Here is a 15,866-nt window from a genome sequence, read left to right on the forward strand (position 1 = left end):
ATGAAGTGGACCTATGGGCATGATGCAATACAAAGGAGATAAACAATATGACAGACAGTATTTATGATTTCTCTTTTTTTTCTTCTGTTTAAGAAAAAAGTAAAACAACATGTGTAATGCTATAGAAGCTCCACACAAAGTATATAATACAGTTTGCACGTGTGTGACATGGAGAGCGCTTTTCCCCAATGTGCATGTAAATTGATTAGTACAATACATCTGCAGACAGGCTGGCAAGCAAAAGTCACACTTGTTCTGAACAACATCATGTTATGGACAGAATGGGTAATGATGACTATGGTTCTGCAGGTGTGACATTCAACATTAAGATTCTCCTTACAGTTTTATGTAACTTGAACAGATTTAATCATTCAAGCAGAATGTTCCCCTCCTGATGAATATTTGTTGTACTTCCAGTTTAATTTCTTTTACTTTGATTTCCAGCAAGGTAGAGTTATTTTTTTTCCAAAACTGGGATAAGGGAAAAGATGGTAGGTTTGTGCTCAGTGTTCATAGTTCATGTTATAGTGATGAACCATCATGATGCTCCAGCTTTTGGAACAAGGACTTAATATTTGGCAGTACATTTTAGGCGCATGTGTTTTATGGTTGCCATGGAAAGCAAAATGCCAAAAGTGAAGAGAAAGGAAAAATAATGATGAAATTACACTTATGTAATTAGTGGGTACTACCTCCAGATTGTTTCTAAGTGTTCTAAACCTATTTGTCTGGTCTTGGAAGATACTTTACCAAGCTCCTATCAGCTATCTGGGGGAACAGACTTAGTTTTACCCAGTATATTTTTCACCAGGTATTTAGTAAGTAGGTGAGTAATCTTATGTTTCACAAGACTTCTAGACTGTTTTGATAGTGTGTTTTTCTGCACGTGTTGCTTCCTCGTTGTTCCCTGCTCAGTTACTTAGTTGGAGTCAAATTGTGTCTCTAGGGATCAACTGTGCCTTAAAACATACCATTTGCATGTGACCTCCCTAATGAAATATCTTCTATGTGATCACCAGAAAATAATTCAGTCACTGACAACTGCTTTTCTGCATCTTGCCAGTAGTGAAAGGGGTGATGAACATGGATCCAGGAGAGAGAACATGATTGTGAAGTCTCTTCCTTCTTTCACGGGTACACGAGATACATTCAGTATGTTGTCAGCTGTCTTCAGTGCAGTTGACGGACGTTCTGATTCAGTGCCGTGAAAAAGGGTGTTAATGGAGAGAAACAACTGTTAAGATAGAAAATCACTGGGATCAGGAGTGTTTTGAACACTTTTCTCTTACAATGGTAAAACTACATAGGCAAGTGAGAAAACTGCTGCCCATGCTCAGAAATAATCTTCACCTTATTAACAACTCCATTCCCTGGAAAGCCTTGGTACAAAATATTTCCATTAACAGAAGCTATTGAAACAAAATGATGACCAGAGAAATTGTAGCATTATGCTACTTAAAAGAATATCCTCAGCCACTTCCATTAAGATTATAAACTCCCTAGAGATCCTAGCAAAAAATTTGTCCTAACAATTCCTCATATGCCTCTGCTGGGGTCATATCAGTTCCTAAAGAATATCATATAATCATAGAATAGTTAGGGTTGGAAAGGACCTTAAGATCTAGTTCCAACCCCCCTGCCGTGGGCAGTGACACCTCACACTAAACCACGTCACCCAAGGCCTCGTCCAGCCTGGTCTTGAACACTGTCAGGGATGGAGCAGTGAAATAAGAACACCTTGCATATATGGACTAGGCTTTTGCTTGTGTATTTTTCTTTAATCTGACTGGGGGTTTGAGCTGTAAAGTTGGTCCTAGGAAAAGGGGATCGTGTAGGAAAATGCAGACACCAGCATCTAAGGTAAACACAAGTGAAGCAGGAAATGCAGAATCAGGATATAATATTGATTTCTCTTTTATGCTGTCATGTTTGCTGTAGTGCTTAGACTTCCTAATGCATAAACTGGGCCAAATCCTGCACTTAGTGACCTAAGTAAATTCCTCTGGTACTTCTTCCTTGGTAAACTGCAAATCCAACTGATAGGTGTGTATTGTCCTGTCGAGGCAGACCAAGATACCCAAAGCTAGAGGAGGTGCTCCCTGTCCAGGGAGGACATGCTGGGATTTCAGAGTCTGACCTGCAGTGATGTGGATGGTGTTTAACTTGTATCCTTAAATGCTTTCATGCTGTGTCTGTGGTTAAATCAATACATTTCACTTGAGTTTTTAAGTAATTCCTTGTATCTTTAGTAACATGGAGGCTTAATGGATTTGACTTAGCATGAAAAGCAAGTATTGTGAGATCCTCCACAAAGCTGGCTGAGCTAATCTCTCTTATTGCACAGAAGGAAAAATCAGAGGAAGGCAGGAAGTACATAAGATCACTTGCCATGAAACTCTCCATTGTCATGAAGCACTGACTGCAATTTAAATTAGAAACAAACAATGTCCCAATGACTTTCACTGTCATGTAGTGCTATTATACTGAGATACAAGAATAACATTGATATAGAAGGAGATTTGCTTCAGTTTTGATGTTAGTTTTCCTTTGGTTTTAAGATTTCTTGTGTGAAGCTTGCCAGGATTTTCTCTTGGGATCTTGGGAACACACTGAGACTTCCCAAGTCTGTGAGTGCTGTAAGCATGCTCTCACATGATGTATGTGAAGCAGTGGGTTCAGATTTAGGATTTTTGATATTTGACAGTATTCACAGTGTCCTACCTTGTGAATGAGTTCGTGTATCTGGGATGCATCAGGAAAAAATGGTCTCTAATGGGCCAAGTGGGAATAATAGCTGTTTCTGCTGTTTATAGAGGTAATGCATTTGCAATTAAATACCTTTTTCTTTTCTCTCTGTTCATGTTGTCACCTTGTTACTAGCACAGGGAGCTCTCAAGTAAACACAACCCTTGCTGTGAGTTAGTGAAAATCACTAGTGCCAAGTCGAACCTTCATTACTCTGCAGTGGATTCTGTCGTTGTTGGATGATTTTTGTGGCATAGGGATTGCTCCCGTACCACGAGCACACCATGCACTTGAATGGAGCCCAATGGGTGCTGGGTGCTGTAAATTCTTCCCCCTCCTTTACTGCCTGACAGAGCGCAGAATTTCTCCAGTGGCATACTTTAGATAAATCCGTGTGTGTGTGTGTTTGGGAGGGTGATATGCTGTTTTCACTGAGCTTTATGCTGAATGAACAATCTCATTAGGTTCCAGGCTTGCAAGGAGCTCTGCCTGGCAGATCCCCTGCCCACATTTCCAATTCAATACGGCTCTGCCTGGCTTTGTGTCTTTTGAAGGATGTGCTGTGAGCAGGAGCGAGAATGGCTAAAACTAACTGTGGCATGAGCTGGGTTTCAGGAGAGGCTTTCAGGGTGAGGCAGGATTTCTCCTCGGAAGTGTTGCTTTACTATAGTTCACGTTTGTTTTTCTTAGCACAAGAAAGCTCATGATTTTGCTATTATTTTGTGCTCTGAGAGAGAATGAACATACAAAAGAAGAAAGTACCTTTGCCTCAAATTTATTTTGAAAAGCAGAAGAATTTGCATTGCCTCCATTGGAGGAGGCTGACATTAGCAGTCTCATCTGAAAACAAACTGCAACCTGTTTTTATTTCCTTTGTGCATGGCTGACACGCTGTCATTCCCAGTCATCCCGCCCAGTTGCTACTGTACTTTGTTTTATGCTTCATGCTTGACCTATGAGCTGAAATGCTAATCGCCGATAAAAATTTCAATTAAAATAAAACTAGTTTCAGCCAGAAATGTGGTAAGCTCATTTAGAGATGCATGATCTCAAGGAGATGCATAATGGCAAGAGCCTCAGACAATAGTTTAATTTTTAACCAGCTTGTCTGATTTCAGATGTGTCTGCAAAGATCAAATCTGTGCTGTTTTGTTACCAGCAATGGGGAGTAACAGTCACTGCATATTTGCAGGTCTGTGAAAAAGCCATGCTCACAACATTCCTCTACTAGAGTGTTATGTCCTTGTGCTGGAATAATTTCTCTGATTTCACTGGTTAACAAAAAAAAAAAAAAATGAATGTATGGACATACCTTGAGGTAAAGGAGATAAAACAGATACACATGTGGGGATTAGACTGCTCTTACATCTGTAGATGTGAGTATATATAAACCAGGAACCTTATTTTATGGTGACTTGTACAATTGTTACGCAAAGTACACTTTATAGTGTAATGAAGAAATATGATCTGAAAATTCATGATGTTTCTTTTTCTAATTCATCTTTTACTTTAAATACCTTAGAAACTAAATAATTGTAGGTTTTTCAGAAGTCTGCAAAACATTTACACAAACAATTTATACTGCAGGGGTGGTGTATACATCTCAAATACACTACCTTAAATTCAGCTTTTTCCCTGAAAGAGGGGTTACTCCCACGGTAGAACTGGAAGAAGGCTAGAAGGTGAATGTAAAGATACATATTGGTTCCCACTCAAGGAAAGACTAATTTTGTTTCTGTAGATCTAAACTCATCTGTTAAAGGAGTTGCTGCCCAGTGTTCTTACTGCTCAGAGTTTTGCCCAGTTAACCCAGTCCAAAAATGAACTGGGGAAAGAATAATTTTACATACAGTGAGGGTAACCAGAGAAGAAGGACCTGAGACCAACCTGGGCAGCTAAGTTACGCCACCACATGCACATGCCCTGGTGCTCTGGGAGGTCAGTTTGGCAACAGGATTCCAAAGAGGGGATACAAGGAATTGCACAATCACAACTGATGCAAAGAGTGCCTGTAGAGAGCTAGGGAGAACCAGTGAGATTATTAATCAGCAAGTTTAACACTGTATGTATTTAAGGACTTGTTATCTCTGGTGGTGGAGGTCAAAGTATATAATCGATTAAGAAAAAAGAAAAAGGTACTTAGATTTGTGGAATAAAGGCCCATTGGTAGCTGCTACAGACCAAAGGTTAAATGCAGCATGTGGCTCAGAAAGCCCCCAAGCAGTTATAGGAAGTGGGGAGGATATATGTACCAGGAGAGGATTCTCCTGCACTCCTGCTGCTTACCTGTGCTTGCCCAGTCAGGAGGGATAAGCCAGAGTGACTTTGGGGTGACTGGGTGTCCTGCTGTTGTTGAGTGCTGTTGTTCTCTTTAAATCAATACAGTTGTTTGTATTTCTTCACATGTTTAAGAACATCCATTAAGGTGGAATTTGGCTGCTGGGCATCCAGGTTTATGTGCTCCTAATAGTAGGAGTAACCACATCAATGGTTATCTCAATTTACTTTTAAGTGCCATGTCAATAATGTTATAACTAAAGTTCAATGACATATTCATCATAAACAATGTACCGTTCACAGTTAACATTTTTTTTTTGGTTATGAAAAACCTAAACCAGGTATTGATTTCTACACTGGATTTTCTTTTGAGTCTTTATTACAAGAACTGCTCAGAGGCATTTTTTTGCTCACAGCAGAGCTGATCTGACGGAGCTGGCAAACCTGGTCTCCTGGATGACTTTGCAGTGCTGATATTTGAGTAGGTTTCCATTATGAATACCCACAGCTGCAAAAGTGAACTTTGTTTTCAGCAGTAGTGTAATTTGTATTAAGTTGGTGGCTTTGTCAAATATTCTTGCTCACACAGGTTTTCGCAGGAAGCAAATAAAAAAGTGGGAAGTTTCATTTAAGTTTGCTTGACTCAAAGTTTACAAACGATCCTTTGCTCTAAGTCAAGTGTAGTTGACATTAGGCCAAAATGGATACTGACAAATTATTAAGTTCAAATGTCATGTGTTGCCAGAAACATTGCTCAGTTCCACACTATTTAAAAACCAAGCTCTTGCTGTCTTGAAAGGAGCCACCCAATGGCGCATGTTAGAAGATATAAGGAAAACAAGGCAAAAGAGTATTGAGATAATCTAGTTTGTGTGACTTGTATTGGTGAAATGACAATAGGGAATCTATTTTACTTATTTTCTCAGGAAAACCTGAAGACCTCACATTCTTTGGCAGCAGCACCTCTAGATCCTGGGGAGAACATTCACATTGGCAAATGTCAACAGACAGTTGCCAGCAAGCAGATAATTTGCATTGATTAGAAACCACATTTCTTTAGTTTTCAGTCATTGTGTATGTGCAAAAGACATGCAAGGCTTTAAGAAATTGGTTTGTGATGTAATAGTCAAGTGCTTCAGCTGCTAGATGTATGAAACAAATCAAATCTGTTAGGTGCTCTGCCATTATATGGCCAGAGGGATGACCAAGAGAAATCATTAACCATTTATAGTCAGGTTTTGAATGACTTGAGAGCACAGGATGTGATCTACTGAGGTTTAAGGGGGATTTCATTTTAGGATTTTGTTAGGAACGACTGGGAGTAGATAGGGAGCATTTACAAAAAACAGACAGCTGATGCCAGATGCATTCTTCCATGGCCGGGCACACGGAACGGAAGATGCTTGTACACCTTTTCAGCTTCAGCTCAGAGTAGATCTTAGGCAGAAACAGCATCGGATGAGCTTCCATGCAAACATGAAACTGAGACGTCAGTGACAGCTGGGGGAGAGCAGACCACTGGCTCAGGGGCAGGCAACAACCATCACTCTGCTGTGTCTGCCCGGCAGGGAAGGTGCCCTGACCATTCAAAAGCTGACTTTTCTTCCAGAAACCCAGGACCTGACAAGCTGGGCTCCCATAATCTCTACTTACTTCTTAAAGTCTTCTCCCAGGGAAATTAATTCTAATACTGGCACTGTTCATTGAATTGAATGTTTTACTACTGCTTGTGCTACAGTAGAACATTCCACAGCCCTGTGTATATATTTCTTTATTATTTATATTCATTCTATCACATTTTTAGAGGTTTTTTTTGTGGTTTGAGGAACTGAAAGACTGATGGATTACAGAATTGGGAAGGCATAATAGTTGCAATCAGGTTTGAAACACAAATTTTGTGAAATAATGTTGAAGTTGTTTTACTGCACTGAAAAATTTACTTTACATGTGTTGTCCAATAACATTTCTAAAGTCCTTGGCAAGATACTTAATGCATAGACTCCTCTAACTAAATCTCCTGAGAGTGGAATTGCATCTAAAAATAAAATCTTCATGCTAATGTGCTACAGTCTATTTGGAAATACTTTACCATGGAAGGAAGAACATCTTTCTAATTTGGATGATTATTTTAATCACCTCCAGCATATGCATCTGGGCTGCTTTTCTGGGAACTTACAACATCCAAAAATAGGTGATAGGGATAGAGTCAAGTGAAGGTTATCTTCTCCCTGGTACTAAAACTGAGATGTCAAAAAGCTTTTAGGGAAAAGCTATGTATAACTTTGACACCTGAAGTAAAATGATGGTCCTTATAAATGCTCCTTCTGATCTTTTCCAAACACATGAGTGACTCTGCATGTGGGGAGAGGGAGGGGACGGTTCAGGTTAAAATAAAAGAACTATAACTGCATAAATACTATTGCTGTATCATTATATTTAAGGTTTCACTAGCATAAATTTTAACCTTTCTTAGCTAATTAGCAAATTAGGGAGGTGTTCCTGCCTATGGCATGGAAAAGCACAGAGGTGACTGATTCTATGTGCTCCCTGGTGCTCTGCCTTTACCCCTAGGCACCATGGCACCTCTGCTGGGAGCTGCTGTGGGGCCAATTTGCCCAACACTGGACACATTTCCTTGCCTCATGAGCTTTTTGTCACCCATTTTGTGAAAGGCTCTGGAGGGGAAGAGAGAAATGGGCATAGAGGCTCATTGGGGTGGAGATTAACACTTTCTGAGTAAAGTTCATGTCATTATAGGTGTCATCTGCAATGTGCCCTGAACCAGGGAGTAGCAAGGGCAGGAAGAGGCAGGTGGAGCATCCCTGGTGTTTTTCACACTCAAATTCCTCATCAGCCAGGTTTGCTCACTATAATCTTTGATTGAGTCTCATCTTCTCAACAGCCTCACCAAAGAGGCCTTCAAAGGTGATGGAGCTTCAAGAAGCTCATCTTTGGAAGAATATGTGGGTAAGAGGCACCTCCTGAGCTGGGTCCAGGCTGACCTTCAGTTACAAACAGTGTAGGGATGGTGGTTTTGACTGTGTTTAGGATTTTTTTCTTCTGTGATTGTAATACAGAAAAAGTGAGAGTACTTAATTAAGCACCTGTCCCATATAGCTACTTAACTTGCAATGTAAGGTGTAATTAAATAACCCAATTTTTATTTCTCATGCCAGGGAGTGATTTTTTTCCAGAGTTTTTTTCTGTTATACTCTAACTGGGGCTACACCGAAGGCTGTGATTTCTAATTACCAATGGCTTTTATTTAACAATCCTGTCACATATATGTCACTGAAAAATTAAATCTGATTCTAGCTAATGAAAAGGTCAGCCCAGCAATGTACCAGTATTAAACAGTGGGAATCCAGTATTTTCATGAACATTTGTGCTGTACAGGACTTATACAAGGACCAAATCTTACATATTTTACAAGGGAAACAAATAGACGTGGTTGATGCCATGTTTAGTAGTGCAACATAATTTCTCTTGGAAGCAGTAGACCAGTAATCTGGGAATTTTGGCTGTCATCCTGCTACTATTTATGAGCAATTTTAATGTAGTAATTACATGTAGGGAAAATTGTTCTCTAGGTTGATGAGATAAATGGAAATCTAATGTTTTTTTCTTGTTTAGTTGTCCAATATTTTTATTACATACTTCTGGAAGCAAGGGTATACAATAAAAGAATCTGGAACTGCATTGCTTCTTAAAAATAGTGATATTTTGAAAGATTTGTTCACTGTAAGTTAAAGGCAGCTCATTAAACAAACAAATGAGCTGTCCTTTAGAGCAATCAGTATTTACTATTAAGTGAACAGCACAGTAAATAATGAATTGCAGGTAAGGAACTACAGATAAGTATTTGCAGTGAATTCAAATTACTTGGCTTAAGCCTGAGGCGGAGAAAAGGGAACATAAAGATAGAAATAGAGGAAGGAGGGGGAAAAGAAAAAGGAAGAGGAGGGATTGCAAATGTAATGTGCTTTAGCAATACATGTTCGTTCATTGTGCTGAGGAAAGGTTTTTCTTTGGTAATCTTTTGCCCCCCCCTCCCTGGTGCAAGGGATGCTGCAGCCAACGCCTTGTGAGAACAAAGGAAGATATAGAATTCCTGGGAAAAAGTGGGGGTCCACAGCAAGCTCTGGGCCTCATCCAGCACACTGGCTCAGAGGGCAGGGCTGATGCTCTTACCAAGGTCAAGATTTTGCATGTTGCTTACTGGCACTTACTAGACACTAGGAGAGCATTGTATTTTGGCACCAGCGAGACCGAAACCTGCCTGTAGCTGCCAAGTGCTTGCACAGCTACCTCATTCACTTCTCCAAATTAAGCAGCTGAATTGTTCATTTGCTAGGAACTGGCACAAGATGAGAACTTTTGGTTTGGAGTTTAAGCATCTTAGGAGAGAAAGATCATGTTGCCTGAAGTCTGGGTACACGGCTGCGTTTAAGGCTGGGATGGATGAGGTGTCTGGAGGATGTCTGATATTACTCATTTAGGAAGGGGTTCAGGGTTGATGAGGGGGAAGATGAGAGGGAAGGCTGGTGATTTAATCAGGGACTCTGCAGTTTCAGCTGAGCCGTGGGCCTGAGGCTTGGTAGGACACCCAAACACATGACAGCCATACTAAACGCTAATGCATGGCAAACCTGTCTGTACATCACCTTAAATAAGGTTAATCGTTTGACACAGGTCTCCATGTGGGGATGGTATGTCTTACCTGTCTGTCTGGTGAGGACCATCGCTGTCCAGAACAGGGCATAGAAGAGCAGCTGGCTGAGTTGGGCACGTACAGGGTGATGTGTGTTAGGTGTTAGACTTCCATAATAACTGCTGTTGCAACCAGCACAGCAGGATAACACCTCTGCTACTCCCTTAGGAGTGATATATATAACATATGAACAGGAGGCTTATCTTGCTGGACAGTTATCACTAGGTAAACACCTCTGCAAAGATACCATTGCTCAATTCAGGTCACCCTGAGACTGTACCTTGTGGAAACTGCCACAGAATAAAACAGCAGAGGTTAAATGCAGCTGCAGGGAGATTTCCAAGTGGCCTTTGGAAGTATCTGATTGCTGTGCACAAGTCTAGCACCACTGGGCCCCAAGTGCTCGCTGCTTCCAAATGCTGGTACTGTCGGCCCCCTGCATTAGTATTCAACACAGGGAAAAAGAGCAAGGCGCTAGACAGACCAACTAATTACAGCAGCCTGCAAAGGCAAGTCGTGCCGTACAACATGATAAAAGATATCCTTTTATTTGGTACATTTCTTTGCTCCCTGCCGCTTTATTAAAAAAAAAAAAAGAAAAAAAGTGTGAGCTAATGGGTTTGGTTAAGGAATCAAGCTGTTGTCCTGTTTCTTCCTTGAATTTAATCTGAATCTATACAGTGCTTTGTAACATTCATACATAAAGAAGCTTCCCACTAGTCAGTCTGCAGCCTTAGCTGCACACCTGTAATCTTACCTCCCCTTCCTCTGGTTGGAATCCTGACACGGGTCGCTCTGCTACCCAGAGCTGTCAGCAGACAGGGGAGAAGAGGGCTTCACTGCCACTAGTGCACTGTCTGCAAGCAGCAACAGTGGTCAGATTTTTATGAGCCTAAATTGCAGTTGTGTGGCCGGAGGCTTTGCTGTTGGAGCATCTGTTTTACCATTGGTGGCACAGACAGATTTGGAGCTAAGCGTCTGCCAGCACCAGGTAAGGCAGGGGAGGAGAGCCCAGTGTGCAGTGACAGAAGTTGTGCAGCCACCAGGTAGCTGCTGCCTGGGGCTGCTGTGGGTTGTGTTACTCCCCATGCTGTGACACAGCCTGGATTTTATTGGACTGAGGTTTGGAAACCTCTATTGCTTGCAAGTTAGAGCTAGGGGAAATCAAACTGAGGGAAATCTCTACCACAAAGCAACTTAATGATGTTGCCTGATTTGCACCCAGACCCCCCAGATGCCTGAGCTGGCAGCTCAGCCAGTGGGTCCGTGTCCCCTCCAGTGCCCCTCTGTGCCACCCCCCTCTGCAGAGTGAGGCACTAAGCAGATTAGTCAGCTTCTTCCATCAGCGAATACTCGCTGCCTGAGTTACTTATAAGACATCTGTTTTTTAGCCTCATTTCTAAACAAATGAGGCTTATGTGATTATGGTGTCTGTCTCTTGTCCCCTCGTTGGCCAATTTCAATCTTCACCCAAGGATTTTGGTTTACGTTAACTTCCAGGAAGCTTTCATGAACCGGTGACCATGTGAACAGAAATTATCCTGCTAATCCTCTGCAGAGAGGGCCACAGCACAACCTGTTGCTCTTCTCTGAGAGCCGATGCAAGAGGGAGCATGAAGGGCAAAAGGGAAATCTCTGCTTTGTGCCTGTGTTTTGTAGAGGTCCAGCAAACCAGCCATCAGGAGCAAAACATCACAGACCAGAGTGTGTGGGCTTCATGGCTCGGTGCTGTCTCTGCTCCAGCTGCAGCCAGCTGTGCAGGGCAAGGGCGGGTGTCCCCAGTGCGCTGCCCAGGTCACACCTCCTGCCTGTTCCTGCATGCCAACTGCTCTCAGTGATCTGGGGATTGCTTTTCTGATCCAGGGATTAACCGAGTGGTATGTGCAAAGATACAAGCGCTGTGTGCGAGCCAGGCTTAGTCTGGAAATACATTGCCGTGGTCATTCAGCTTTGCTTGGTGGCTTGGATCAAAGTTTGCTGTGCCATGTGGGTTGGTCTTTATCTCCAGCAGAGTAGCTATGCCCTGAAATTTTTTCTTGCAAAATAAGCTTGACAACTGAGGTCTAAATTCTCTTGAGACTGATGTCCCTTAAGCATTATTTGTTAGAAGACGCACAGGTACGAAGCATATCTTATACTGGTTAATATTTTGCTGAGATACTGTGAATGATGCTGATGACTGAAATCCTCCATACACCCACATCTGTGAAGTTCTCTCTCCTTTTCTCCTCTGTGAATTACACTGAAATGCTCATTAGAGCTGAATATGTCTGGTTTTGGCAGGCACCTGACATTTTTCCTGGCAATGTAGAATCTAAGGATGTATAATGGATTGTGTAAAATCTATGTATAGCAGTTCTGAGATTATAAGGAAAAGCAAAGGTTTCATGTTCTGGTCCTTACTAATGAACTAAATTGTGTCCTTTTTTAAACATAAATGAAAGATGAAAGACATATGAGATTTATGAACAAGGTCGTTAGTATACCAAATTTCTCTCATTAGATGTGTTACATTACTTTCCAACTTACACAGCTGTCATTAGAAAAATTTATGAAGTGGAATGATTACAAATAGGCCATCTTTAAAACCATCTCTACTTCTAATTGCAAAACACAAAATAATTATACTTCGGTGGTATAATGAATTTTACTTTTGTGGGGTGGAGAGAGAGAAGAGGAAATTGTACCACTCAGTGCAGTTTTGCAATTTAGCTGCAAATCCTGAAGCATTGATTTAAGTTGGTAACCCTGTTAGAAGCAAGTTAATATTGCAAGCTAATGTGGTTCTTTCTTCCCCTCACTAGACTTTCTATTTCACATCCTTACATCTGATTTGAAGTGACGGTGAGAGGAAGCATAAGTTATCTCTCATTCTGTTTGGACTCCTTGTTTACAGAAGAGTGATGAAGATGCTATTAGGCACAAAAGGGATCACCATATGCCTGTTTTTCTTTCTATTGAGTTTGGCAGCAGCTATTGAAATACCACTATCAGGTGAGTTGTAGCTATTTTACTGAACACTCTGATGTTTGTTTTGGTATTCTTTTTTTTTTTTTAACCTTTTCCTGAAGAAAAAAAATATTAAATCCTGCTTTTCAGTTGTTCCATTTTTAATTTAATTCTGCCAGAAGATGGCCTTTGGGAAATTCAGATGTGATAAAAATGTAAGCTACTTTTTTTGGACCTGTTTACGTGGACATACTCTTTGTTTAAATATCCTGTTCAATAAGAGCCCGGCATACCCAGTGATTCGTATTTCATTGTATTGCATTGCATTCCATTCTCTTTCCATTCTATTCTATGCTTCTCTGTTCCATGTCACCACCCAGCAATACAGCAGTCACTGGTGCTCTCTGGCTCCATAGCTCAGTGCAAGCTCAGAGTGAAAGCAAGATCTGCTCTTCCCTTGGCTCCATTTCCCTCAGCGTTCTTGCTTGCACAAAGCAGCCTGTGCTTGGAAGGGCTTCAGACTTGCTGCCCCATCAGCAGCTGCCACTTTCCAGCTCTCCCTGCGTGCAACACCACCACCGGGCAGGCATGAGAGCAATTTTCATTTACTCCTGGCTAGGAAGTGCAGCCCCTGAACAAGTGTTGGAAGTCGTGTGCTTGTCATCAGTAGGTGTCATGCTTTGGGAAATACCTCATGGTATTCTTGAACATTTGTGTGTGCTTGATCTTGATGCTCGTGGTTACTGTTCTCATTCTTCAGGAGACAGGGACCACTTGGCCTGTCTTCCTGCTGCTGCTTTCCACGGTGCTTGGCTTTCCTTTCACAGACTGGAAGGGTTGTTTCTTCAAGCTAAGATGAAGAATGCATTAGTCTTCCCCTGGTTGCACATGTGCTCATGAGCATCAGCTTTGAAACAGAGTAAAAAACACAGCCCAAAGCAAACAAAAAAAAACATAAAATAACATAACATAAAAGTAACAACCAAAATAAAATGGAATCATAAAATAAAATCCTGTTTCAGATTGTGTGGTTTGTGATTTGTGTCCTTGAAAGTGTTTTTGGACAGGGAAAGAACAGTCTCATTGTTATTCAACTTAGGGTGAGCATAAGGAATGGAATGGAGGGGAATGGAATGGAGTGGAATGGAATAGAATGCAATGGAATGGAATGCAGTGGAATAAAACAGAACAGAAAGGATTGCAACAGAAAGGAATGGAACTGAATGGACTACATTAGACTAGAATAGAATAGAAATAGATTAGATTAGGTTATGCCTACAAGCCTGCATGAGAAGTGATGACCTAGGTCTAAGGTGTCTACCCACAAGGGGGATTGGCTTCAAGCTGACAGAGGGTAGATTTGGATCGGACATTAGGAAGAAATTCTTCCCTGTGAGGGTGCTGAGGCACTGGCACAGGGTGCTCAGAAAAGCTGTGTCTGCCCCATCCCTGGCAGTGTTCAAGGCCAGGTTGGATGGGGCTTGGGGCAACCTGGTCTAGTGGAATGTGTCCCTGCCCATGACAGGGGGTTGGAAGTGGATGAGCTTTAAGGTTTCTTCCAATCCAAACATGATTCTATGAATGAATAAAAATCATAAAATCATAAATTCCATGATTCTATGGTTCTGTAAATGTAGCAGTAAACTTGCCTACTATCATATATTTGGTGTTTGTGGTCCAATGCAGCCCTTAGCTCTGAGGATTTGGTTTTATCCTTCACATAAATTCCTCATTTTGGCTCTGAATCTCCCTGAAGCTTCTGTGAGGTACCTATACCAACCTGCTGTTTAAGTCTGAAAAAGGAGCAGGTGTACGTCTGAAGGCGTATGTTAGTCCCTAGACAAGTATTTCCTACGCCTACATACCACCCTGGGGAGCACCTCCTTTATCCCCCTCTGGCTGTGAATGCATTCAAACTGCCTGTTTTACACGGTTGGTGTGGTTTTAGCACACATGTAAAATATGGGATGAGGCTCATAAGGGGCAATACAATGAACACCAGTGGACCCCACTGCCTGGAGTACAGCCCAGACCTCCCAAGCTTTGCATTTTTCAAACATAAGTGGACCAGGAGGATTGCAAGCTACAGTCTGATATTTTTAGGGGATGGGGGAGAAACCCAACAAAGTAAAACTCTATTGATTTTATGAATTACAGTGGGGGGAAATAAATAAATAAACCTAAGGAAAATGACATGTAGGCTCTTTGCAGTGTTTTGGGCACTGTAGCCTCAGAATAGGACACAGGCCAGTTGCAGGGCATCATGTGAACCTGCTGTGAGCTGTTAGCACTCCGGAGTCTGCCAATGGCCCTGGCTGCAAAGGGGAATCAATCAAGTAGGGTTATAGGATATTGTCGTGGTTTAAACCCAGTCAGGCAACTCGTTCGCTCACTTCCCCCCTTTTCTTGCCCTCCCCCTGCTCTCGGAGGGACGGAGAGGAGAATCGAAAAGAATGCAACTCCCACGGGTTGAGATAAGAACAGTTTAGTAACTAAGGTATAACACAAATCACTGCTGCTACCACCAATGATAATACTGATAAAGGAAATAACAAGGGAAGAGAATACATCATCTCACCACCAGCCGACCAATAACTCGCCCCCCCAAGCCCGACCAAGCTCTGACCGATACCTCCTCCAACCCTGCAGTCCCCCAGCCCTTCCGGCTAACTCCCAGTTACATCCTGGGCATGACGTGCTGTGGTATGGAATACCTCTTTGGTCAGTTTGGGTCAGGTGTCCTGTCTCTGCTTCCTCCCGGCTTCCCCTCCTCCCTGGCAGAGCATGAGGCTCACAAAGTCCTTGGCCAAACCAAAACATCGCTTGTTATCAGCTCTGTTCCCGAGCTGAAAGTCAAAACACAGCACTGCACCAGCTACCAAGAAGGGGAAAAATGACTGCTACTGCTGAACCCAGGACATTATCCACCCCTTATTCCATACCATTCACGTCATGCTCAGATCCCATATTTTCAATATACTCTTATCTTAGTGCATAGACCAGTCCCTATAAAGCTGCTGAGTCCATCTGGTCCATGATGTCAGGCTCCATCTCTTGTAATAGTCTTCCAGAGCAGGAGAGACTGTGTGCAGTGTTCACACTCGTGAATAACCTGGGCAATAGTGTCCATTGCTAAGTCCACCCCTCGATCATGAGTCCATCTCTGTGTTGCATCTCTGCTCTG

At 42.0% G+C, this 15,866-nt stretch overlaps 1 protein-coding gene across 7 annotated transcripts in view; it reads left to right on the forward strand.

Moving 5' to 3' along the window:
- Positions 1–15,866, forward strand: part of CHL1 (cell adhesion molecule L1 like) — a 143,895-nt gene that overhangs the window by 66,923 nt on the left and 61,106 nt on the right. For 3 of the 7 annotated variants that reach the window (XM_062630359.1, XM_062630361.1, XM_062630362.1), the window contains exons 1-2: positions 7,958–8,104; positions 12,538–12,727. In XM_062630359.1, the coding sequence (XP_062486343.1) occupies positions 12,637–12,727 (91 nt within the window). In that variant the 5' untranslated portion in view covers positions 7,958–8,104; positions 12,538–12,636. Of the gene's footprint in view, positions 1–7,957; positions 8,105–12,537; positions 12,728–15,866 lie in introns of those variants that run through there. The other 4 variants (XM_062630355.1, XM_062630358.1, XM_062630357.1 and 1 more) reach the window with 2 other exon arrangements.

This window comes from Pezoporus occidentalis, unplaced genomic scaffold (assembly GCF_034315485.1).
Source record: "Pezoporus occidentalis ecotype Australia unplaced genomic scaffold, CSIRO_AGI_Poc_V1 ctg35, whole genome shotgun sequence".
NCBI classification, from domain to species: domain Eukaryota; kingdom Metazoa; phylum Chordata; class Aves; order Psittaciformes; family Psittacidae; genus Pezoporus; species Pezoporus occidentalis.